Source organism: Lepidochelys olivacea (assembly GCF_965140295.1).
Source record: "Lepidochelys olivacea isolate rLepOli2 genome assembly, chromosome: 7".
Lineage (NCBI taxonomy): Eukaryota > Metazoa > Chordata > Testudines > Cheloniidae > Lepidochelys > Lepidochelys olivacea.
In genome coordinates this window covers 17295526-17323365 of record NC_140417.1, presented here as the reverse complement: position 1 = coordinate 17323365, position 27840 = coordinate 17295526, and the positions used below count along the sequence as shown (strand labels likewise).

General features: G+C 37.9%; 1 protein-coding gene across 4 annotated transcripts in view; it reads right to left on the bottom strand.

The window, feature by feature from the left end:
* GRM7 (glutamate metabotropic receptor 7) overlaps window positions 1–27840 on the bottom strand; it is a 546447-nt gene that overhangs the window by 52002 nt on the left and 466605 nt on the right. For all 4 annotated transcript variants that reach the window (XM_084634422.1, XM_084634423.1, XM_084634425.1 and 1 more), the window contains exon 9: window positions 8899–9145. In XM_084634422.1, coding sequence (XP_084490548.1) covers window positions 8899–9145 — 247 coding nt within the window. The remainder of the gene's footprint in view (window positions 1–8898; window positions 9146–27840) is intronic.

The window sequence follows — 27840 nt, the reverse complement described above, 5'->3', positions numbered from 1 at the left end:
GCTCAAAATTCTAAAAACCAGGCCATATTGAAAGTTCTGCCATAGATAGTTGGTGACACCATTCTTTTTGCCACATCTCAACAAGCTAAGGTACCTCATCTCCAAGCGAGGTGAGTGGACCTTAACTGAACAAGCTACTCTTTCTCACCCTCTGTTTTACTTCACTTTGCTTACTACTATGTTTGGCTTATATCATACTGATCTGTCACCTCTGCTACCCACTATCATAAGTTAGTAGACTACTCTCTGAGAAAGACCACTGTCAATCACAAAGCAAAAGCTAAGTAGGGAAATCACAAAAATGAAAAAAAAATGCCCACAGATATTTCTGTGGGTCCAATTTCTTGAACGTGTCAGAGGGTGGCATCTGCAATTGCAGGGCAATCTATTGATTTCATCAGTCACAAAAAATCCTTGGTCTGCTCCTGCAAAGAAAACAACTTGCCAAAACACTGGTCTCAGGAGTTCCAGATCATGGGGACACTATGTACTATACGCTTGAGAGGGTTTTGAAACAACAAAAAGTCACATAGAACAAACTTCAGTTGGCAAGGACAAGATAAGAAAGCCAGCTGTTCTCCTCATAGCTACACACTGGAATCACATTGCCAGGTTAGTTAACATTCTCCACCCAATTTAGAATTGTTGATTCAGGAGTCAGCTATGACAGTTTGAGTAAATATCATTAGTCTAGTTCTTTTACTTATCTTGTAGGTGCACTTACATGAAATTTGCTCTGTGAAGGGAACACTGGAAAATCCTAAAAAAGGAGGCAGTTTTGCAGTCACACAATGGAAACATGCAGAATACTTTGCTACTCAAGGATTCTTAAACGCTAGAATGCTTGAAAAGCAAATGGCCTGTCTGTAAGGTATACTATGTCTAGCTTGTTAGAGAGACAATTCTCTCATTACCAAACCACTGAGATCTTGTTTTCTTGTTGCTGTATTTTGCAAAAGCCATACATTCATGTAAGTGGCTAAGTGTAAGCAGTAATTATACATAATCCTCACCGTAAGCTAAGTATGGGTTGGAGATTTTTATTTTTGTCCAAGTTTGACCTTCTACTCTTGCAGCGGAAACACAAATACATGATGGATAAGGCAGAATGGGAATTCTCTATTCACTCAATTTAAGACATGATGAAGAGCGTCTTTTCAAATAGTGTGAAATTCAACCAAAGAAACGCACGAGAGAAGAATGAACTTGTTTAAAGAAGAAAGCTGCTGTGCACCAATTTCTGCTCGTCTTAAGCTGCTGGAGAACATTTTTAATGCAAACATGTAATAGCAGAACAAAGTTGTTAAATGAGTAAAAGCATGCACATACCAGATGTAATGATTATCAGAATTGTTAAAAATGAGATTATTAAAGTTTGAAAAGCTTGGTCTCAAAGCATTCCATTGATCATGAAACCTGTTTCAATTGAGATCAGGCGAGCACAGCTTGTGACATTTCCCACTCCTCTCATATCCCAACCCAAGGTCAGTAACACTCCTAATTTCCCCTACTGGGTGGGACATAAAATCATTGCCCCTGCATCTTGGGTTGTTTTTCTTCCTCCATGATTGCAGTTCTACTCTTTGCACTCACTTTTAAACTTCCCCATTTAGGCTCAGTCCTGCTAAGTGCTTCTCTACACAGCTTTGAGCACCTTCAAGTCTCATGGAAGTTGGGGATGCTCAGCCCCATGCAGGATCAAGCCCTTACAGAATGCCAATAAAGCTAAAAAACCTTTGTGCTTACAAATATACTGGTGTCAATGCTTTACATGAAACATTTCTGGTTCACTGCATAATTTCTTTTCTTTTTCTTTAGATTAAATGCCAGCAGTACACATAGAGGTTTAGTAAAAGATATTCTCTTTCTTTCTTTCTTTCTTTCTTTCTTTCTTTCTTTCTTTCTTTCTTTCATTTGGTAAAGTAATTTTCTTTTTGATGCTAAGCGTTTGGCAGCTAAATAGCCTTGGCAACCAACATCTGGTTTACTTGGGTTCAGTCATCAGTCACCCCAATGTTTGGAGGTACATGAATCTCATGCTGGTGGTTCAGCACAGAATTACTCTCAGTATAAAACGTTCAACATTCCCCCTCCCCAAAATATAATGGCACCCTCACCATAAAATGCTTGAACAAATTTCAAAGCAATAGAGTTACCAGGAAATGCCTTTAAAAATCAAACTTGTAAATAAAACTGTGCTTACTCACTTGAAACAAATAAAAACTTTTGATGTGAAAATTAGATCTGTACCCTAAGGCAGCACTTTCTAATACTGACTGTATGTGCTCCTCCTCATCCTTCAACCCTCTTTCCATTTTTGCCTTCAGATGTAACATACTGTGTAATGATGGAAACCGGGAAATGACAATCTATGTTTAATCATCTTTGTGTTATCTCACAACAGTTCAGAACTCAGAGGGGACATCCACTGCTTTTGTTCCAACCCCCTCAGTTTCCTCCACTGATGACAATTAGCTGTAGTCTACTCACTATAAAAATATTAAATGGGTCACACAGAAAAGGGGGAGGGGGGACAGAAGAACACTTACAATAATTTTAGGGGGGGAAAATCAACATTTAGAAATTAAAAAAAAAATGACCAGCTGATAGTTGTTTGAAAAATGGAGGAGGAGGACCATTGTTCTTGTATATTTTTCAAATTTCAAAATTCTGAAATTTCATCAAATGTTTGTTCCATCGGTGCTAGAAAAAACATGTTATTACTGAAACACTGGTAAAAATTTTCCACAAGCTTTTCAGTGTCTTTTTGATATTGGAATTTTTTTCAACATTTCTTTGAAATGCTTTTTTAAAAATGAAACAGTCCTCATCTGTTATAGCTGTCTGAAACAACAAAACCGTTGCAAGAATTCTACCAATATTTCTTTTAAAATATTTGGACATTGAAAAGTGAAATTTCAACATTTTTCACCAAAATTATCCAATCTAGAAGTTCACAGAATATGTCCTATGAGTTTGAGCCTACACTCATTGAAGTCAATGGCAAGGCTCTCATTAACATTAATGTTGCAGGGTCATGGTACTAAAACATCTTAAGCACATGAGCTGTCTAGCTTGTTAGATTAGATTTTCTAACAATTGTCATGAGTGCACGTGTTCTATAAATGAAGAATATCTATGGTATTAACATAGAATAGTATTGCATGTGTATGTACACATACACACACATATACATATATATATATACTTCAAAGAAAATTTCAGCTTGTTAATCATGTAAAATTACACAATATGGTATTTGCAGAAAGGTTAACACAGTATGTAGTCATACTGCTCCTGATGAGACAACATGAGAAATGTACGTAGATATTTAGGAATATGATATGCATATGAAGGAGAATACAAAAAAACATTCTCCCTGCATATGTGAGTTAGAATTATTATTAATTATTATTAATTGTATTACCCTTTGTAAGATTCTGCTCTCAGTAACAATGTACTCTAGTTTTAAAAAGTAGTATAAAAGAGATCAAAAATTGGTCCTTGAGGATGGGATTTTCAAAGGAGATTGACAGAGTTAGGTGCCTAAACCTCGTTGATTTTTATGAGATTTGGACACCTAACTCTGTTAGGTGCTTTTGGAAATCCAAGCCTACAACATAGGAATGGCAAAAAAAACCAAAACAGGCTTTCTAAGGAAAATTGGATTCTAAACTAGACAACATTTTTCATGAAAAAGTCTCCTTTTCATTGAAAATTTTAATTACACAAAATTCAAAACTAAATATGCATCAACTGCAAAAGGGTCAATTAAGAAATGCCATCAAGGTGCATCATAGGAGATGTAAATCCCAGGACCTCCATAGTAGTATTCTCTGAAATGCTTCCAGTTCCATGCACAGGGCCACAAAGACAAAACAGATCATGGATGCTGTAGGGAAGAGGGTTTTAGGTTTATTCAGAACTGGGTACCTTTTTAGGAACAGGAGAGATGGGCCCCACTTAAACCAAAATGGCACCAGACAGCTGGCATGTAAAATTAAAAAGTTAGAGGATTTTTTAAAGTAAGGGTTGGGGGAAAGTCGACAAGTGCAGATGAGCACATGGTTCTGGCAGAGACATCCCTTAGGGATGAATTTATTAAAGGGAGAACTCTATCTCCTAATAAAGACGATAGGAAAGAAGTTGGTAAAATACTGGTAAGAGCTAGTGAGGAGCAATTAAATGTAACATGAAAGAGAGCACTGAATATTGACAAAATGAAGAATGAGGGGGGGTTTGATAGCTGCTTTCAACTACCTGAGAGGTGGTTCCAGAGAGGATGGTTCTAGACTATTCTCAGTGGTAGAAGAGGACAGGACAAGGAGTAATGGTCTCAAGTTGCAGTAGGGGAGGTTTAGGTTGGATATTAGGAAAAACTTTTTCACTAGGAGGGTGGTGAAACACTGGAATGCGTTACCTAGGGAGGTGGTAGAATCTCCTTCCTTAGAAGTTTTTAAGGTCAGGCTTGACAAAGCCCTGGCTGGGATGATTTAATTGGGGATTGGTCCTGCTTTGAGCAGGGGGTTGGACTAGATGACCTCCTGAGGTCCCTTCCAACCCTGATATTCTATGATTCTATGAAAATGTACAAGTGCTTATACGCAACTACTAGAAGTCTAAATAGTAAGATGGGTGAACTAGAGTGCCTTGGAGGAGTTTGTCTTGGAACCCACAAGAGGAGAGGCAATTCTTCATGTAATCCTAAATGGAATACAGCATCTGGTCATACAGGTGAATACAGCTGAAGCACTAGGTAATCACGACCATAATATAAATTAAATTTAACATCCTTTCAGGGGAAAAATGCCAAAGAAACTTACCACAGTAGGATTTAACTTCAAAAAGGGGAACTACATAAAGACAAGTAAACTTATTAAATGGAATTTAAAAGGAAAAATCACAAGGCTGAAATGACTGCAAACTGCATGGCGACTATTTAAAAACACTATAATATGGCTCAAAGTATATTAACTAAAATGCTAAATAAATAAACAAACCAGTAAATAATTAAATAAAATACTAAGGGCCCCAAAATAATGCTACTATGGCTAAACAGCAGAGTAAAAAAGGTATCCTTTAAAAATTGGAAGTCATATCCTAGTGAGGAAAATAGAAAGGAGCATAAACTCTGGCAAGTCAACTGTAAAAGTATAAAAAGGTAGGCCAAGAAAGAATCTGAAGAACAACTAGCTAAAGATACAGAAAGTTACAACAAAATAATTAAGTACAGCAGAAGCAGGAAGCTTGCCAAACAGGAAGTGGTGCCAGTGGAAGATTGAGGTGCTGAAGGAGCACTCAAGGAAGACAAGGCCTTTGTAGAGAAACTAAACAAATTCTTGCATTGGTCTTCACAGCAGATATGGGGGAGATCCGCACACCAGAGCCATTCTTTTTAGGTGGCAATTCTGAGGAACTATTCCAGATGGAGGTGTCAACAGGGGTGTTTTTGGAATGAACCGATTAATTAAACAGGAATAAGTCATCAAGAATTCTGAAGGAACTCAAATATGAAATTGCAGAATTACTTAATGTGGTATGTAACCTTAAATCAGCTCCTATACCAGATGATTGGAGGGTAGTTAATGTAATGCCTATTCTTAAAAAAGGCTCCAGAGGTAATCCTGGTAATTACAGACTGGTAAGCCTAATTTCAGTACCAGGCAAATTGGTTGAAACTATAGCAAACAGCAGAATGATAACACACCTAGATAAATAAATATGATAGGTTGGAGAAGAGTCAATGTGGTTTTTCTAAAGGGAAATCATGCCTCACCAATCTATTTGAATTCTCTGTGAGAGTCAACAAGCATGTGGAAAAGGATGATCCAGTTGATTTAGTGTACTGGGACTTTCAGAAATTCTTTGACAAGATCCCTTACCAAAGGCTCTTAAGAAAAGTAAGCAGTCATGGGATAAGAAGGTAGGTCCTCTCATGGAAATGGTTAAAAGATAGGAAACAAACAGTAGAAATAAATGGTCAGTTTTCAGAAAAGATAAATAGTGGGCTCCCCCAGTGATCTCTCTTGGGATCTGTGCTGTTCAACTTATTCACAAAAGATCTGGAAAAGGTGGAGGAACAGTGAAGTGACAAAATTTGCAGATAATACAAAATTAATCCAGACAGTTAAGTTCAAAACTGACTGCAAAGACTTACGAAGTGATCTCACTAAACTGGGTGACTGGGCGACAAATTCAATGTTGATAAGTGCATAGTAATGCACATTGGAAAAAAATAATCCCAACAATATCTACAAAATGACGGAGTCTAAATTAGCTGTTACAACTCAATAAAAAGATCTTGGAGTCATTGTGGGTAGTTCTCTGAAAACAACCACTCAATGTGAAGCAGCAGGCAAAAAAGCTAACAGAATATTAGGATCCATTAGGGAAGGGATAGATAATAAGACAGATAATATATATAAATGCCTGGTACACCCACACCTTGAGTACTGTTTGCAGTTCTGGTTGTCCCATCTCAAAAATATGTATTAGAATTGTAAAAGGTTCAGAGGATGACAACAAAACATCAGTAGAGTTATGGAACAGCTTCTATAAGAGGAAATTAAAAAGTCTGAAACTGTTCATCTTATAAAAGATGACTAAAATGGATATGATGGAGGTCTATAAAATCATGAATGGTGTAGAGAAACTGAATAGGGAAGTGCCATTTACCCCTTCAGGTAACACAAGGGGTCATCTGATGAAATTAATAGGCAACAGGTTTAAAACAAACAAAAGAAAGTACTTCTTCACACAACACAGAACCAACCTGTGGAACTCATTGCCCTTTGTTGTTGGGAAGGCCAAAAGTATAACTGGGTTCAAAAAAGAATGGATAAGTTTATGGAGGACATCAATGGCAATCAGCCACAATGGTCAAGGATGCAACCCCATTCTCCTTGTGTCCCTATACTTCTAACTGACAGGGGACAAATCACTCAATTCTGTTCATTGCCTCTAAAGCATCTGGTTTTGGCCACTGTCAGGTACACAATACTGGGCTAGATGGACTATCGGTTTGACCCAGTATGGCTGCTCTTATGTAGTCCACTCAAGGATCTTGACCCATGGAGGAAAACAAAGTCACGAGGCACCTCAGATGTGAATCCCATGAGTCACCAAGGCAGTATTTCCCAATTGAATTTTTCCACTTTAAACCAAAAGCATTTGACTGACAATTTTTGTTTTTTCAGCTTTTGATTTTTTACTGAAAAGTCAAAATTTTCCATGAAAAAAAATATTCCCATCAGCTCCACGAAAATAGTAATCTGTGAAAATGCCACTCAATTACACACTCATTTTCTCATTCCCTTCCCTAGCTATATTTCATCTTAGTAGATTCCTTCTTCCTATGCTTTTGTTGTTATTGTTCCTCCTTCCCTCTCTTCTCCCATTCCTCATTCAAAAGGCCAATTTAGCTCATCTCAGGCTTGGCTGTGTTAGGTGTTAAAATCAGTGGAAGCTGAAGGTGCTCAGAACATTGTGTGACTGGACCTTAGCAGCACAGAAATCACAGCAGTGAGTGGATTTAAAGGACAGGGATAATTTTGGAGGGGAGGGATTTTATATGATGAAATAGACAGATTTACTGTACTGAATAATAGGAATTTAATTTAGGGTAATATTCTGCCTCCTTAATTCATGCAGGGTAGCTCCTTACTCTTCAAGTAATCCTATCCTGTTGACTTCTATAGCAATCCTCATGAGTAAGGTTCTATTCAGCCTGAGTAAGAATGGCAGAATATTGGCCCTGATTGATCAGGATTGTTTCCTTTAATGACTGTGACTCTACTACCAATCCTTAATAAGGGTGCCCATCCCTTTTGAAGAAAAAATTCTGGTTTCTCAGTTCAGTTAGAACACATTTTGTACAGCTGTATGATACAACCACCCAGGGGAAATGCGGTGTTTGCTAGCCATTTCCACTTTGCTTTGGCAGTGGAGTTTCTACTTCAGGGCAGCTATTCAGGCCATCCTTTAACTGACAGAAAGCGGCAGGGGTTTCAGCAGCAAATGGATGAACTGAATCTGAGCAAAGCAAGGGCATTTCTTCACATTCTGATCTGGTTTACCCAAAATTGCAGATGTGTCTAAACCTTTACAGTATGCTGTGCAGCTATCTCCCTTCCTGAATTCCATGCAGGTTCAAATACAAATGCAAATAAAATGTGATGGCCTCAGTATGTGATTTTGTGCTACACTATACCATGACATCCACATTAAGGAAATTAAAGAAACTGGAAACATCCTTTCTGTCCAGATTCCTCCAAAATCAGTGGAAAGACTCAAATGAACTTCAGTGAGATATATCTTTCTTACAGGGAGATGGATCAAACCATTAGATGGGAATGCTCTCAGGGCGTTTAACAGAGGTTTCTTTGTGTGTGTACAAGTATTTGGTTATGCACGTTATAAGTAAATAACCACAGCCCAAGCACATAAACACAGAAAGGATTAAGACAACCCACTGCTCCTGAATACTATGGTTTGAGTCCTGCCTCCACAGTTCAGACTGGACATTATAGCTGCAGGAATTGGGATGGAACTTAGATCTCATTACATCGGGGCATGTATTATTGCACAGTGGTGGGGTCAATACTCTAAAAGGCTACTGTTCTTAGAGCAATGTTCCCAGAGGAGGAGAAGGAGGAGGAGGAGTTGCTCCCAGCTATCAAGCATAGTCTGAAGAGTTTTTCCTAGTAGGCAAGCATCAAAAGGTGGGAAGAAAAGAGCGAATGTCATAAAAAGGACATCCATGGAGATATTAAAAGAAATGTATTACATAAAAACTTTAATTGAGGAGATCAGATTATATGAAGGATCTAAAAATAGAATATTGGTCAACACATTCCCAGAACACACAAATAGCCAAGTAATAGGTTTAGAAATACTTACTGTTTGGGTCTACATTTTCACAAAGTTCTGTTTTTGCTTCCCCATTGGGCCTGTCACTTGCTTTGTGCGAAAGCCGTGATGACATGGTCGCTGCCGTCACTACGGCCTTGAAGCTGCGTTTCCGTTTCTGGACATTTAGTTCAGGATGGAAGATGATGATGTACACTTTCGGCATGTAAAGCATCCCCAGGGCCACTGAAGCACTTAAGTTCATGGATATTGTAAGTGTGGTAGTTTGTATGTAGAGCTAGGAGACATAACACATGAGACACTATTACAAATAAAATGATTGGGAAATATGTAGTAGCACTTAAAGAGGAGGTGTTAAGTATAATCATGCTTCTTGAGATGGGCTAAACGTCTAGGCAACAAAGCATCATGCTTTGTGAGATGCAACAGAAAGAGAAGAGTAACACTTAAGTAGGCTTTAGTAATTTATTAACATTCTGAAAAACCTTCTATTGAGTTTACAAATAACAGCCACTAACATAGAATCTGATCCAGCAAATTACTGAGAGCTCTTCTCTACCAATGGGCATCAACTACCATGAAATCAGTAGCAGCTGAGGACGCTCAGGATCTTGCAAAAGCTCTTACTGCTCTGATTTTGGGCATACTCTGCAAGTATAGCTTTATTTATTTTATTTTATTTTATATTTTATTCAGCATGTGAAGGTCAGATTCTGGTTTCAGTTACACTAGTGTAAATCTAGAATTAACTCTCTTTTAACTGAAACCAGATTCCCCCATTAGGGAAGATGAACACTATAAATGTAACAGTTCAACTTGTTTAGAAATTTTATTAAAGCTGTCTTCTAAATTCTGGTAACTTTTCAACAACCGTATTTCAAATTTCTGCTGTTTATTCAAAATGAGTAATATAAGTACCCAAAGAATATAAAATGGATTTGCATACTGCTGACTTGCAGTTAAGCTTGTTAGCAAAAATGGTATGTGCAATACTCAGAGAATGCTAGTACTGTGAGATATGAATTAAAGAAATCCATAACACGTCCTTTGTTTAAAGATGTTACACACATACATAACTGGAAGTGCTGTAATTTTGTTTAAACTTATCTTTTCAATACATAAAGTGGAATAAGGCTTATCTTTTCAATACGTAAAGTGGAACAAGGCTCAGGTCTCAAGGATTGCTCTAATTACACAGGTTTAGAGACAATGTAATAAATATGTGAGTGCGAAAAAAGGGACCACAATATTTGCAGGTGCTCCTCGCATATACTGTATGCACGCATCCAGGAAAAATGTTCACACCAGGCAATACGGCTTCTGGGATGCAATATTTCTCACTGCAAACCAATCTGTTCTTATGATGTCAAGAAAAATGCAGTAGCACAGTTAAATGCCCACACTGCTCTCATTTTTCCAAATACCTGTTCTCAGAAGAACTTGAACGTTCCCAAACTTGCTAGGCTTTATCTGGATAACAGTTGCTATTATATTGATTAAGAACACAAGTGGAGGACATAAAATATCTTCAGTAAATGAGTATATAATTATGAAGGAGCACATAGCTTAAAACTAAAGTGCTTACTCAATTTCTATTCACTCCGCACTCAGACCAAACTCATCTTCAATGGACTTTTGCAAGAGAAAGGACTTCAAGACTGTGAAAATATATGATGGACCAAATACAAATATCTGTCTATATTTTATATGTTCAGATATGTATATTTATCTCTATTTCTATCTAGATATACACCATATATATTCTCTTACTCATATACAACTACATTGCCATTTAAAAGTATAACCTCTGCTCAGATTTCTTAATGTCTGATTCCCTTCTGAGTGACACTAATGTAATGAGGAGAAGTTGCACTGATGTCAGTGACATTATACTGGTGTACTTGAAAGGAGAAGTGGGTCCCTTAATATCTCTTTTAAACTGGTAACAATATATAATAATTCATAAATAAAATAATAAAATAATGGAAAAAACATACAGAAAGAGCAGTTATCAGTGGTTTGTTGTGAAACTGAGAGGGCATCTCTAATAGGGTCCTGCAAGGGTCCATCTTTTCATTCATGGCTTGGATAATGGAGTGGAAAGTTTGCTTGTAAAATTTGCAGATTACACCAAGCTAGGAGGGGTTGCAAACCCTTGGAGGACGGGATTATAATTCAAGATGTGCTTGATAAATTAGAGAATTGGTCTGAAATCAATAAGGTGACATTCAATAAAGACAAATGCAAAGTATAACAGTTAGAAAGGAAAAATCAAATGCACAACTACAAAATGGGGAATAACAGGTTATAGAATAGTAATGCAATGGAGTAAAGGACTCCCTCTGAAATCAGGACAGTGTCATAAATGCAACATGATGACTTTACAACAGCCTCACAGTATGAGAAGCAGATAGGTTAGGTGGACACAATGCAAGTTTCAGCACAAAATGTTTTAGAGTCTAAGAAAATCATGAAAAGAGCAAAAGGAAATAAACATATATCAAACTGTAACTAAGAGATATTTTTTTAAATCTTACCTAGTTGAAAGTATCTTTTTTTTCTTTTTTTAATATGGATCTTAGGTAAGAACAAAATTAATTAGATAAATAAAGAGTCTCCTGAATTTTTGAACCTGCAGTTTATAATATAAACGAAGGGCAAAATTCTCCTGTCAGGTCCACATGATGGATTCTGATCCTTCTGACTTCCCACGGGTGCCAAAAGGTGGGTAGGGAGAACACTGTATAGGGGTTGAGATCCATCATGCAGGTCAGAAAGCAGAAATCTCCCAGTTATTCAAGCATGTTCATACCAGTAGCTTATAATCATTGGCTTCTCTCCATGACGATGTGTCACAGTTTTTAAGAAAAGTCAATGTGGCTACACCAGAACTAAATTTGGCCCACTGACATAATACATCAGTATAACATCAAACTATTTTTTCTTTCTCTCTGACTAATTTCCTTAGCTATACTGTCCACCGGGCTTAGCCCTTTTTTGTAAGAGGTTACTGATGGTGAGATATATATATATATATATATATACATATATCTCACCCTGGACATAAATCTATTTTCTGCTTCTCTAAGCCAGATTTAACTGACTATGCAGCTAGTCCATGGCAATGAGTTTCCTGGATTAATAGTAAATTATACAGATCCTTTATAACCCATCAAAATAAGACATTCTGAGGACAGGAGACCATAGTGTTTGAAGGCAGCAGGCCAGGTTCTCAGCTGTTGCACACCAGTGCAGCTCAACAGACATCAGCGGAGCAACGCTGATTTATACCAGCTGAGGATTTGGTCTAAAGCTCTAAAGTATAAATCAACACTAGTGCAACTGCAAAAGCTGTCATCAGTCTGCATAACACGCAGCTTGCACTTGTTTTCATCAGAGCATAGAATGTCAGTAGCGTTTTTATTTGGGGGCACAAGGTCGTTCATTTCTATTCCCTACAGTTAACTGGTGATCTTGTAGTAATATTTAGTCAACAGTGCCTTTTACAGCATCTGGTTCTATAATTCCAGTGAGGTTCCCTAACTTACACATTGCACAATGATGGAAGGAGGAGCGGGCAAGAGAAGAACCTTTGAAGAATGAGAAACTGAGTGATGCACAATGAGTCTCATGACAAATGGGAACTGTAAGGGAAATTACTAGATACGTTTACACATGAAATGCAATTTACATGCAAAGATTTCATTCCTTGTTTCATGTATTTGATAACTCTTTGCAAATACTTCTGATGAATGCAAATCAGTATTTTGAAACACATAGATTGAGATGTAAATTACGCAGGAAACCTCTTACTTCATGAATGCCTTTTATGGGTGGCCAGTGTAAGGCTGAACAATGGGAGCAGAAGGCAGTTTCCAATCTTAGGGCTGTTATGTCATATAAGGTGCAGACCTGAGTAAGGGGTGGTGTGGAGCCACGCAACACATGTGGCTGCTCTGGCAGAGATTGTGCCTCAGGAGGTACAATTCCTCCTGAAACTTCCCAGTGCTCAGGGATGCAGCATTATCCTTTAGGATGGTAAATCATGCTTCCCTATTTGGGCCTCAATAGCTCTACTGGCTGGTACAGATTGAGGACTGGGAACATGGTCCTGCCCCCTTTGTGTTGCATGGAGTATTAGTAGGAGAAGTAATGCACAGGAATAGGTCTTGTGTATTTTTGCACACCGTGAAAGAGCCAGCAGTGAGCTGAACCTCGCTGGTTAACAACATTGGCCAATTGCGCACATGCATTGCGAGCATTTAATTGATTGTCTAGCAAGAAGCATGTGAGAGAATGAAACCCATTTTATTTGAAATCTGATGGACACTGTGACCTTCCTATATTTAGGGATAATGGGAAGGGATGATTCTTTCTTAGCCAATGAAGTGAAATATATTTCTGAAGAAGATAACAGTAACCTGTGCTAAAGTTTGTTTATTTTGGGCTCTGATCCTGCAATGAGGTCTTTATGGACAGACCCCTATTCCCACATGGAACTCACAGCAGAATTTATTTGGGCAGAAGGAAATTGTACCATTCTGTATGTGCCACAGAATAACTAGTTTTGTTGCTAAAAAAGGACTATTCACATGAATAAGATGTAGGAGGATAAGGCTCTAAAAACTTTACAAATTTTAACTTTGTACAGCTTAAAACATGTCGTGCTGGCATCAGAGATCAGACTTTGAAGGAGCACATTAGAGAAAATTAGGCCCTAAGGATATCATTCAGATGCAAAGGCACCCAGATTTTATCATTTATTTTACATAAAGGATTTTCATCTGAATTTTAGATTCCTATGTTTTCCACATTCGTGTTTTATTCATGCAAATGATGAAAATTGCCTTAAAAAGCTCAAGAGAAGATCAGATTGGTCTTGAATATACAGATCTATTAGCTAGCAATTTTTAAAGCACATATAGTATCAATGGCACTGTTTGGGTGAATAAGGATAACTAACATGAGTAAAGCACTGTGGGATCAGGATCTTAATTCTTGTGTATCCAGTGACTACATATGCAATAACTGGGACATTACAGTCAAGAGCATTTCTCTTATAAAAGTCTGTATAGAGAGTTCATAAACTCTAAGTATGTGCTGGAAATTAAAAGTTGGTGAACATAATCTGAGTCCAGCAGCAAATTGCCTTTTTTTTTTTTGGCTGACATGATTTTTTTTTAAAAAAATCATCCACTGAATTGTTTCTCCTCATGATTATGGGAAATTAAGTTTAATACTTTGAAATATATTCTTTTGCATTTCCACTAACTCACAAATAGATTAAAAAAAGATTTTTCTCAGCCTGATTTATTTCACATTTATGTCAGTATTAGAATCAACCTTGGTCCATCCCATTGAGATGAATAGGTCAGTTCAAAGCTGTTTCAGACCAATTGTGTCAGGTTGGTTGAAGACAACACCCTACAGTTCCTTATCTAACCATAAAGTTGAGAAACGTATTTTTAATGAAAATTTAGATTCAGGAGCCACAAGTCCTGGACAGCGATTGTATTCTGGGGCTACAAAATGATGGAAAACAAGAGAACTTAAATATAAACGGTTTATAGTCTTTTCTCTTTTGTCTTGGTTGCTATTCCCACCACACAGAAATTATTTTGGCATTCTGCAGACCATAAAAAGGGATGGAAATACCATCTTACACATGTATATTTCTTGTATTTTGTTTTTTAAACCCACCCTACTAAAAAGTACAACTAACTTCTGGATCCAAAGATGTTTAATAATTTGTTCAGTGCCTGAACTAATGCAAAAGAGACACAATAATCTTCACAAAGAGCAACTCTGCTGCTATCCTGTCCAGTGCAGACAAAACCTTCCTTTAACATCTTATGAAAAAATGAAGAACCTCAAGCAACACAGCACCTCCTAAAATCATGCTGATTTAAGGCTGGATTAGATGGATCAAATTAGCACTGTTAATCAACAGCACTTCCTGCATCAAACTGAGGTTTCTCTGCACATTTTCCACCTAAGCCTGCTTGGCTGAGATCACAGCCTAGGTTGGTTATGGCTGTAGACCATAAGGACATATAAAGTATGGAAAGCAGAGGAAGCCCTTCTTTTGGGAAGTATTTTCATATTTAACTCCAAAAATATCGTCAACTGCAAAAATAAACATGTATCTGCTTTCTTTGGACAGCTTGATTTATGGAGGTTCCAAGAAACAATAACTTTATCTAAAAAAAACATGCCTTCTGCAAGGCTTGTATTCTTTTATGGTCTGACACATGTAAAGAATTATATATGAAGCAATCCTGTCTTCTCCCTTCACAGATCTGGCTCAGTACTCCTCTTCTCATGCTCACTATGCCTTTCCAACAGCCTTTCCATATTTCCAGGTGCCTGCTGTTAATTCCCATGGACACATTCTCTCTCTTTCCTCACAGGGACTGGAACCTTTGAGCAGTAAATAATGCTTACCCTGAAGCTTAGTTATTCTCTAATTTTCAAAAACACTGCTCACTCCTGCGTACATATAACGTAATCATCCCTTAAGTATGGTGTGATAACATGCCAATGTTACTCTTTACACAGCAATCTTCCTGGGTTGGATAGTCTGGACCAAAGAACCTTCTTACCTGGGCGAACTAGGGTCAAAGTAGTGTTCAGAGGTCAGTGGAAGTTTCTGTGAGAATACTTTGAAATACTACCTAATAAGCCAGGCCGCAGCTCCCGCTCCGTTATTTTTAATCAGGTCCATTTTAATAGATATAAAGCCAAAAATGGCAAATGACTGGAAAGGGTCATTTCTTGTTGACTAAAGGACAAACACACACACTTTTCTCATTGTTCTGACATGACTGTTCTCAAGACTTAGCTAAAAGGCAAGTTTGTGCACAGTGAGAATCTACCATGAACCAGCTTGCTGACCACGAACTTGTCATGTGGATACTGTTATTGAGAAGTAAAAGTCCCAGAGTCTGGCTTAGCATCCAGCCTCCCCTATAAAATATTTTTATACATACGTGTGTGTGTGTCTAGATTGCAACTTCTTCACATTAATACAATGGGACATCTGTGTTCTCCCAGAATACAGTACTAATTAATAAAAATTATAATAATGCAGAAAAATACCTGGTGTGCACACAAAAATCAGGAATATCGACAAGCAAGTCACGCAGTTAGCTACCTACATGACCTATCTGCATATGCAAAGACTCACATTGAGCATGGTACAACATTGCACACCAGGTGGCTTTGGAAGTCAGGCCTACATGTTTCACTTTACTATTCGATACTTGCAGGAAGTTAATTAAAAACTTCCTTCTTGGTGGGTATGTACAAAAATAGAAAATAAGCAAAAATGTCAGGTAAACATGAACAGTCAGGACCTGATCCAGAAAGGCACTCAGAAACCTGCTTAAGATTAACCAGGTGACTAGTCCCATTGACTTGTTTAAAAACTGAGCACATGATTCAGTGTTTTGCAGCATCTGGGCCTAAGTGAGGAATTATTGAGTTGAACCTTGGCACTGCAGTGCTTCCCCTCACATTAGGGAGACAGAACAACTCTGTGGGAAAACTACATAACTGAGGCTCCATGAAAATGTTTAGGGGAGAGGGTTGAGAGGAGAGGAAGAAATAGTGCCCAACTGGAAAGAGTCAGAGAGTACAGCTAGAAAGCAGTTCCTCTTTGTGGATAAAATTCACCACTATGCAGGGGGCAGGACAAGGGCCTCAGATCACTTAAATTCTATTTAAGCCTTTTTTTTTTGTGTCTACACCAGGGGTAGGCAACCTATGGCACACATGCCAAAGGCGGCATGCAAGATGATTTTCAGTGGCACTCACATTGATTGGGTCCTGGCCACCGGTCCGGTGGGCTCTGCATTTTAATTTAATTTTAAATGAAGTTTCTGAAACATTTTTAAAACCTTATTTACTTTACATACAACAATAGTTTAGTTATATATTATGGACTTATAGAAAGAGACCTTCTAAAAACATTCAAATGTATTACTGGCACGCAAAACCTTAAATTACAGTGAATAAATAAAGACTCAGTACACCACTTCTGAAAGGTTGCCAACCCCGGTCTACACTGAAGTCAGAGGAGTTACACTGGCTAAAATGTAGAATAATGGTGATGTGGTGAATAATCAGGCCCAGTATTTTACATAAAAAGTCTACTCTTCCCCATGTTTGCCTACATTTTGTTGACATTACCCATTGTTAACATTTGTAGTGGGACCGATTGATTGATTAGTAATGTGCTTTAGAAACAGCAATATGCTAATTCACCTGATATCCTAATTTGATACGAGAAATTTAAAGTGCTTTAAAGTGACATCCCAAAGTCCCTAATGATGTTCTTTTTTAGCCCTCCATGTAACCAACCTCTGCATGTTGCATTTCATAGGTGGCAACAGAAGAGGTAGGCGGTGTTGTGGCTAACCCCACTCACTGCAATAGAATTCTGTTGCCTGAATCTGACATACTTCTGCTGTGCTGCCGAGGAAAGGACAAATATATCCCTTATCTTTTACACATCCCATCAATGCTTTCCCTTCACTAATACTTTAGGCTATTAGCAACTTCTGTACTGCAGTCCTTTGTTTAGTACCTGGCTCAACATCATATAAAATTTGTTAATGTCACACAAAATCATAAATAAACCTGCACATTATAAAACTATCTTATCAGCATACTATTATGTAAGCAAAAGCTAAAGTGGTACAAAATAGTTTTAAAAAATCCATACCATTTAACTTTGGGTGATTTTGCGTGTGACACACTTCACTCTCCCCAAAATGTCTTTTAAATTACTCGTCCAAGCTTTCTGCTGATGTACATGGGCACAGCTCCATTGACTTCAATGCAGCTGCATTGGGATTATTTCTGAACAGGGTATTTACAAAATTTATCAAACAACCTTTTTTTTCAGTTCATACCAAAGTGGCAAGACTTGACTTCTGAGCCTTTTTACTTTTGTATTGTGAATATTTCACAAGCACCTGTGATCAAACCTCAATCTCTATATCGAAACAAGCAAACACAAAAACTAATGTGATCATTAATGTTAGTGCAATATGATCATTTAGAATTATCAAGTTATATTTTCACTACCAAGTTATGAGCATGGTGATATCAGAGATAAAAAGCTGATCCTGCTTACAACTACTTCTTGATGTGCTGTTCCAGTTTTTCCACCTGGAAACATGGTCGACTTAGCACACAGTACACCCCAGGGGACAGAGTTGTCAGTTAAGACTGGAAAAGATCTGACATAAGGAAGTTTTTTTAAACCTTTCTATTCTTCATTGCATAGTTACACAGTAGTATAGGACCACATGGAGACCATGGGTCCATTCATATCTAGAACTGTCTAATAACTCGATCATCTCTAGCCTATACACACACACACACACACACACTATTCTTAACCTTTTTCATGCTGACATTTGGTGCAGTTTTGTGTTTTAGTTGGGAACAGTAGAGGGAAGACAGACTAAAGTTTCAATGGCCTCTTACAAGGTTGATCTGTACTAGAGAGGGGATAAAGTGCAATCTTAGCCACCTGGAATGTGTATGCCCATGGTCCTCCCCTCTCTTTCCTCAGATTACTAACTCTGCTTCCCAGATGAACAGACAAATTATATCTGATCCCTGTGTAGGTGTCTATAGGAATGAAGTTAGAAAGGGCACCCTACATCCTAGCCTCTCCCAGCTCACCATGCTGACGCAGCCTTAGTTTCCCGCTATTCATTATTTAAAAAATGACTAGTGTAAGGATCTGGAAGGCAACCACAGCCACTAAACAAGTCATTGCAATGAAAAGCGGCCCTGCACTTCTCTCCATCCCATGATGGAGACAACAACTGCGGGCTAGGATCAGTCTTCTCTCCCACCAGGTGGCAATCTGGTGGCTTTGACAGCAAGCCGGTCCTCCTGGCCCTTAGGGTACCAGCACCATTCCTCTTCCACAACCTGCACAATCACAACAGTGTCAAATGCCCAGTGTTGTATAGCAATGAGTGGGTAAGTTTGTGAGGCTCAGGTTTCCATATTTTTCTGGTGGACATCAGAAACTGGTTGGTGAAGTTCTTTTGGATACCTGGTGGGAGACGGTGAATAATCAGCTTACTCTTCATGTCTGATTGAGGGATGAAGGGAAGGCTAATAGGTGTCTTGGTCTATAGAACCAACATTTGAGCTAGGCATTGGGAAAGGTGGAGACCAGAGACAGGAAAAGGATTGAATTTGACCTGGTTTGCTAGAGTAAAGAACAGCTGTGACCATGAGTAAAGCCATCTGTATTGTTCATTCTGATCCTCCTGCAAATTTTGCAGTGCTTGAGACGCAGTGGAGAGTTTCTTTGGGACAGGCAAATGTTGAGGATGGTTTGAAAATATAACTGGATGTCAAAGCAGTGTAGGTATTTCTATGCAGATTATTACTATTATTATTAGAGTGTGAAGCTTTAAAAATGACAAAGGATGCCACCCCAGGGACATTTGATAAACAAATGGTAGTAGCTATGACGATTGCAGCTATTACTGTAGAAAAAAAAGAAGGCATACAAATGGTCTTTCTGAAATTTCACTGGCAATGTCATGGAATCATTCACACCATTTGATTATATAAATTCAATGCCCTGTAATTAAACAAAAGGTGATACTCTCTTCAGGGACAAGAAAATGATAGGAATTTACTGTTAACACATTTTCTTTTTAATAAAGTTGGTAATTTTGCGAGTTGGATGGAGGGAATACTGATTTGCTATTAAAAACAAGAAAGATCATGGAGGAATTGGATTAATATGTTCTGCCACTTGATAAAATGTAGCAAACTTAGTTGGATGTGAACTAACAGAGACATTTGAAAATGACTTCTGATGTATTTTCACATTTTCTTAGATGTTGTTGACCCCACAGAAGTCAATGACAAAACTCCAACTATGAGATTTCACCCCTTGTATTTTTTTCTGAGAGGTATTCCTGGATATGCATATATATTTTTTAAAATCTTCCCCCTTCCCTGAATTTGTATTGCACATTATTTTGATCCAATGAGTTCAGAACAAAGTGGTTTTGATTCTGATAAGAGCTGTGAGAAAAACTGGTTCTCTCTCTTTTTTTGGTTCACTATCCAATCTGAAAAAATATAAAAATTTAAAAAACCCAACACCTTGGTTTTGGGTTGAACAGAATGTTTTGGTTCGGGCTGAGATTTTTTTAAAAATAAAATAGATGGAAATATAAAAATGAAAAGTCATTGTGAATAAAAAACACATTTTGTTTCAAAAATGTCAAAAGGAAATGTTTTGATTTTTTTCTGATTTTCTTGAGGGGATATGACAAACCATTTGGCAACATGAATTCAAAAAATATTTCAGCTTGAATCTGCACGTTTCAGCAGGAAAAAAGTTTCCTCTGAAAAATTTTGCCCATCTCTAATTCTGAGTTTGAATTGATGTAAATCAAGAATAACTCCCTCCTATGCAGTCATGGAGTTGCAGTGTTTAAAACCAGTATGAGATCAGAAAATAGCCAATGGTATTGATGAATCACATGAGGAAGACACTTTGCAATCAATAGACCCCTGACATAGACTCCAACATCATCCATTAGTGTCTACAGCAAGCAATGTACTAAAAATAATATTTTATACATTCCATTGGGTAATGTACACATGCATGATACATTTATGACTAAAGTAGTTAATTATCTGTCAAATGGACCCCAGCAGGATTAAAAGGTGATGAAGGCAGACAGCTATTCTTTGCATGCTAAAACAAATTTTTCCTTCCTATGAATTGGTATGATTTTCAACCTGATGTGCCTATTTACCTACTTGAAACCATCCCATGAGTTATGTACATTGAACAACTAGTTTTCAAATTTTGTCAGACTTTGCAGCTACAATACCTTGCACGATTTTCTCAGTGCAATTAACTGGTCTATTAGGTTAGTCCACTGAACTAATAATTTACTACTAAATTATACCTCCTGTGAAGATACCCAATGAAAGGGGTTTGATAGGTCAGGAAGCTTTGTGAGTTTACCTAGAGGATATACCTTCAAAATTAACAGGGAAAGGGGCAGGGGAAGTTCATTGAAGAGGGTGGAGCCACAGTGTCCATATCCTGAGAGCGTCTGTTATATGGCAGGAAAGAAGACCCAATTCTCATGTAAGTCTGCCCCTTTCCCTTATCTTTCCCTCATGCAACTTGATTCCAGTGGGAAGGCTCTCCATGTTTACATAAAATCCCACTCAGAGGATGGAGGTGAATTACTGTTCTTCTTTACATAATAAATAAAAAATACTACTACTACTACTAATAATAATTAATAATAAAAATCTAGCTCTCACAAAAGGATATCTGCTCAGATATCTATTAGTCCACATAGAAAACGAGTGTTGCAGCAACATATTACATAAATAATTGTCTTATGCTGACATCTAAAAATAACAAGAGAAGATGGAATTGAAATAGAAGCAAACAGTCAATATAGCACTGATACCACAATTGAGATGAGAAGCTTGGACAGTAAATTGACAACAGAGGAAGCTCAGCTCAAAGCTTTTGAGCAAGAGTCAGGGGGAAGATTACTTTTACTTTAAAGGCTTGTTAAATTCCCTTCCTGGATTCATGAGAAAACACTTCTCTTGCTGATGTTGGCTTTAAACTAGAAAAAAGAAAATTATAGCTTGTAGGTCCATGAACTGCAAGATCATGCCATTTATCATGGTCAGTCTTAAGTACTATAAAGAAAATGAGTAATTCAGACAGCGTGTGTTGAAACAAGAAGCAGCAAATTTCCTTCCCCACTACTCTCCTTCCAAAAATATTTGTTAAAAACACTTATTATTTCTTGAAAATGTGAAATTGTTTCAATTTTTTTTTTGCATAACCTGGTGCTAGAAGACTTACATTTCTAAGGATCTGAAGAAACTGAATTTTCATTACTGTGTGGTTTAGTATAATTCTGTTTTCTTCAACGAATTATTATGCTCCCGAAGCTTTGTACTGGGGGGGAGGAGGGGGAATAAATACCACAGACCTGTGTGTATCTTTTCTTAAATAGTGATCGCTGTCTGCTCCTTGCTCTCCTGAAATGAATATGAAGTATTCCAAATACACTATACACATTATAAATTATTTCTGCTTATACAGCTTGACAAAAACAACTCAAAAACAACTGGTCCCTGAGTGCGTTTTCTTATGTATTTTACTGTGAGATGGATTTTTTTATTCTTGCTAAAATAATGAGGTAGGAGTTTAAAAAAGGTTCTGACTTGAATGACCATCTTTGAAGCGGAAAAGCAAAACACACCATTTATCTCTCTTGGAAACTAACCATGCCTCCCATGATATATATAAACATACCTTGGCTTCATCAATTAAGTTTCCATGCTTTTATCTCTTGACCAAAGGCAGAGATTTTGTTAGCCATAAACACAATACTTGAAACTAATGTTCGGTTCTATTGGGCATAGAAATGTAGAAACAATTCACTCTACAATTACTTCTTTGAACATTGCGTTTGGACCACAGATAACCATCTACCATTCTTCGATTTAATTACAATAGATTTTACTTAATTCCCTGTAATAGTATGAGTATTTAATAAATAGACTACGTAGCACAAAATTTGGGTTTATAACATATTCATACACAAGGTGGCCCACTGTTTTACAATAACGAGTTAGATATTTGGGACATCAATGACTATGGGATCCCATATAACAACTACCACATGCTTAGCAACACTTCATGGACTGGCCAGATTCTCAGATGGTGTAAATCATCAGGGTTTCATTAACTTCAGTGGAGCTACACCAATTTTTCACAGAGGATTGGGCCCATCAGATCTGACATCTGCCCTTTAGAAAAAACACTGAACAGGTTTTTTAATTTCTACCTGAAAAAGCCACTGAAAATAATCAGAATGACCTTTGTTTTAATGCTGCATCTGGAAAAGGACACCTGTGACAGTGCAGCATCCCTTTGTCCCGTAAAAAAGCTTTAAAATCCTGTATTAAGGTATTCACTGACATAAGTATTCACTGATATAAGTGCGTACACAGCAGTGGCTCTTTTTCTTCTTTTTATTTGTTAGAGATAAACTCACAGACTTTATGTCCAGAAGAGACTGTTATGATCATCTAGTCTGACCTCCTGCACGCTGTACAACCTCACCTACTCACTCCTGCAATAGGCCCATAACTTCTGGCTGAGTTACTGAAGACCTCAAATTTTGATTTAAAGACTTCAAGTGATGCAGAATACACCATTCCGTCTAGTTCAAACCAGCAAGTGACCCCATGCTGAAGAGGAAGGCAAAAACTTTTTGATAAGAGGTTATATAATCAATAGCTGTTGCAGCAAAATGAAAGTGAATAAAAGGATTATGATCTAAAAAGATTCATTGCTTGAAGCAACAGTAATTATTCAAAAAAGTTCTGGTGTCTGGATTTTCAGAGTTGCTAAGCACCTTGAGGTACCAGTCCTATTTAAGTCAAAGGGAGCTACTGGTGCTCAGCCTCTTAGAAAGTCATGCCATGGGAGTATTCGGAGGGTATTAACTCTCTGGGATGCAGACAATCAAAACTCCGATTTTAGGTGGTAACAAGGTACAGATCAATTCAATATAAATATCAGTTTTAAAATGAACTTCTAAACCTCTCAAGCTTATCTCAATTATGCCAACTTTTTCAGGCTATCCTGCCACTCCTGGCCAACTTGGTGAATCTTCTTTGTGACCTATCCCCAAAAACAACCTTGTTACTCTCTAAACATCCCTTCAATAGATCTCCAGTTTTTCCTCCCTTCTCCACCCTGCCTCTCAAGGAGAAGAAATAAATCTCACCAGACCTATAAATGGAAAAGAGAATAGCTTAACACTGCACTTGGGAGTGTGTCCCCTTCATACACACATGCAGAGCACTGAATCATCTTCATAGCTCTAGGCAAACTACAAATGCTAAAAGATTATACAGCAGAAATCAATGTTTGCTTTAAAACACATGGTTCCACTCTGCCAGGATGTCTAACCAATATTACCAGGATCTTTGATATTGGATGTGACAGTTCTGGCCACAAATTGACTGACTGGGATGCTCTGAAAAGCAACTATAAGTCACATTAAAGTGGAGAAGAACATAACCAATATGGTGCTGTAGCTGTAAAATTCCAGTTGGCACAAATATTGCTTTTACTTTTGGGTGAGCTCTGACTCCCTCCTAAAAACGTGATAAAACATGACAGAGAACAAAACAGAGTTATCCTACCGCGGGAAGAAGAGTGTGAGTTTGATAATAATGGTAAACACCTAAATGTGTTTACAAGCATTCATGCCTCCTGTTTCAAGGTTCTGGCAGATACCAACTTTGCAGTGACAACATTATATTCCATAGTTATGCAGGTAATGGGTGTGATGAATTATGTTTCAATATGGTGCTAACAGCAGGAGGGCTTAGATACCAAAGGGAAAATTGGGGTCATATTGGGAAAGATTACCACCTGCAGAGGCCAAGCACAAAGGCAGACAGTACAACAGTAAACAGATCCACAAGGACTAATTTTTGATTTCCCCTGCCAGCATTGTAAGAACTGTTTCTTCTAGTGTCACAGTGCTGTAACCAACTTAAATTTTCATGTCTTACAAAACAGAGCACCTAGCACATGGCTGGTTTTCTAGCTTGTATTTCACAGTCCTAAGAAAGGCAAAGCAGAAAATGTAAAGCACAGATAAACTACAGTATACATTTTCTAAGGAGTTTTGGGCCTCTTTTGAGCTAAATATTTTATGCGTCTTTTTCCATTATAATAGGAGCTTCTTTGCAAAAGGGAGAGAAAGAAAAGTGCCTAAGTAAAAACTAATGAATATTTATGGATCCACAGTTTGTGTGATAAATCAAAACAGTTTATTAAATTTTACAGCATTTAACCTGATGATTTAAGTGTAGAGAAATAAACAATTTGGTCTCTCTCCACCCTTACCACATAGAAACTACAACAGCTAATCTGGGAGGAAATTAAATTATTCAGGTAATTGGACAGAGCAATGAAGCAGAAGCATGCAGCTACTGTCAAAGGACATCAAATGGCTAACAGAGAAAACTGCGGCAGAATCACAGAAAACTACCACCTTCCAAAGTCAAATTGCTGATACAGAGCATGCACCTATTAACTGTGCATCCATTAGGGAAAGGTGTAGTATGTGCTTGTATGTCAGCTTTATAGTCATTAAAAGGGATTCTGTAAACTACTTCAAACCATTTAAAAATACCCAGCTCAGAAATGAATAGTGAGGGCCTTGTCTTAAATCAGGAAGAGATTAAACTTGTTGTGAGCCTATGACTTCCATGAACAGACTGCATGCTGTGATATAACATGGATTTCATAATTTCATGGTCTCTTAGAAGCAGAAAGTTTGCACATAAGGATGTGCCAAGAAAATAATCTTGCAAGTCTAGTAATATTCTGAATGCATTTAAAAAGTCATTGAAACTCATAAAAACTACTGACAATTGGTTTATATAAAGATAAAAATGCTGTTATATAATATACTAGCCTTTTTTACTCTAAAAAAGAACATAAAGCAGTATATATGCCAATATTTTTCTTTCCCTATACTTTTTATTAATAGAGTGATTTATATGAAACTAGAGGGAGAGAGACCCTCATTGGAGTAAATTGCCATAGTCCCAGTTGAAGTTAATGGACTGAGGACAGATAAATCAGCTGAAGGTCTGACCCAGAATCGTTGATCCTTTGGATTTCTTCTGGTCTTGTGTTTTGCTCCTGACCTGAAGTCTGGGTGCAATATCATAATCATTCCCACTATAATTAACTGAGATACTAAACAAAGATAACTGGGTGAAGTGACAGGCAGTGAAAGGAGATGTCTATGCTCCTGTTATTTATCTTTTGAATTGTTTATTGTTTTAATATTTATGGGCTAGTAGAGGATTTGGGGACTATATTAAAAAAATATTGAGGCCCCTGTCTCTGAGCACCCCTGTTGGATCAGGCCCCACAAAAAAGAAGAGAATGAGGAGGTGCTGCTGCCCCCCCCCCCAGTACCCAAAGCCCAGTGTTTAGAACATGTGAGTGGGAGATAAGAGCCTTGGGCCAGCAAATCCCCATTCCGTCTGACTCAGAGCACAACTTGAACCCAAATCTCCCACCTCCCCAGGCTGTGCCTTAGCCAGGAAACTAAATCATAAGGGGATCACCACCACCTCCATTTTTTGTGAGAAAGGCACCTAAGCTATATCAGCCCTAACTCCAGAAGAGGATTCACGACTGTGAATCCCAGGTGGAGAAAGGTGCCTCTCTCTGGTCCAGAGTTAGGCACCTAACTCCCTTTGACATTCAGGGCTTAGGCCACACTGCTGTCCTCGCATTTCCTACTGGCTAGCTCAGGCAGCTCACTGCTCAGCATGCTGCCTTTTGTGATCCCCTTTCTTAGGCACCTAACTCTCCCCAACGCTGCCTGGGCACCTAACTTGGGGCTGTGGATTCCACTAGGCAGCAGGCAATGATGAGTGGACCCAGCCCTTGGTTTCTAAGGTTATGTATTCTGAGAAGCAGTGCAGCTTCCCCACATTGTCTCACCAACCTGTATCAATGCTCACCTACGCAGATATGCATCAGTCCTGAACTAGGGAGACCATATGTATAGGTGAAAGGTTAATACTCTCTGCTTGCCCAAACAGTCCTTAGCCTCTCTCCAATGAGACTGTCAACAGGGATTTCAATGGGAACACTTGTCCACTAGGGAACTGTACTGAGACTCCCCAAATCATTTCATTTGGGCCACTAAATGGCCTTCCGATGATAAAGAATTTCAGCCACAGTAAAGTTTGGCCAGATTTCAATCACTGCATTCACCTGCATGAGGTGAATGGCTCAAAAATCCCACTACCAATCCCCTAAACTGTCTGATGCCCCTTGCTTGTTTTTCACAATGGCTATAACAGAAATTACACTTTCCTAAGACAGATAAACACAATGCAACAGAAGTTTTTTCTTTCCCCAAAATTTAGTATTAAAATAAGGGCTTTCTCCACTCCCTCTTGCTACTCATATGGCTTTAATTAGCTAGGCATAATTCTTGAGGTGTGATTTCCCCTTTTCTCCTAAGGATTACATCATTGGAGGGAATTTTCCAGCTTTTGTTTCATTCTTTGCATCCACCAATGCACCACTAAACTGACTGACACACAATCTTGGAATTTTATGGTATTCAATTCCAGACTTCAGCTACTGTGATAAATCATATTTCTCTACACTTATTGCATTTTATTCATTTTATACATGACCAGAGATTAAAGTTCAAATGAAATAGATTTCTATCCTTCTTATATTCAAAACATTTCTAGTCTAGAAATCTTTAATTTTTAATAGAAATGTCTATTGAATAATTCAACAGAAAAAAAATAATGCAAAACTAAGTTTGAAATTTTAAGTCCCAAAAAGTGAGAGTTTGACTGGAGCAACTTTAATTCTGTGCCCATATGTGTATGCATTACTTGGGTCTGTGTGTCTTTCTTCACCAACCGAGACAGTAGGGTGTCCCTGATATCTCACTGCACATATGAAACTGGAGCCTGGATGGAGAATAGCTGGCTCAAGAGAATCCAGGAAAGACAGAACTGATGCTGCTTGGAAGATAGAAATGCTTAACGGAACTGGCTAGTTCCAACATCTCACCCTGAGTTAATGGCTATTCTTTCTGGTATTAAGATAATATGGTCACGAAATCATGCGGAATCTTTATTTACAAAGAGTACTTTAATAGTTGTAGTCACCAAACCCAGTGTCTTCCACCTTCAGTTTTTAAGAAGACTCTCTGTTCCTCTCAGTGATGACCTGGCCAAGGCAGTCCATTTGTTCATCATGTCTAGGACATGTTATTGTTATTCACTATTACTTGGACTTAAAAAAACCCACAACACTCTAAGCTGGTACATAACAGATTGGTCTGTGTCCTAAAA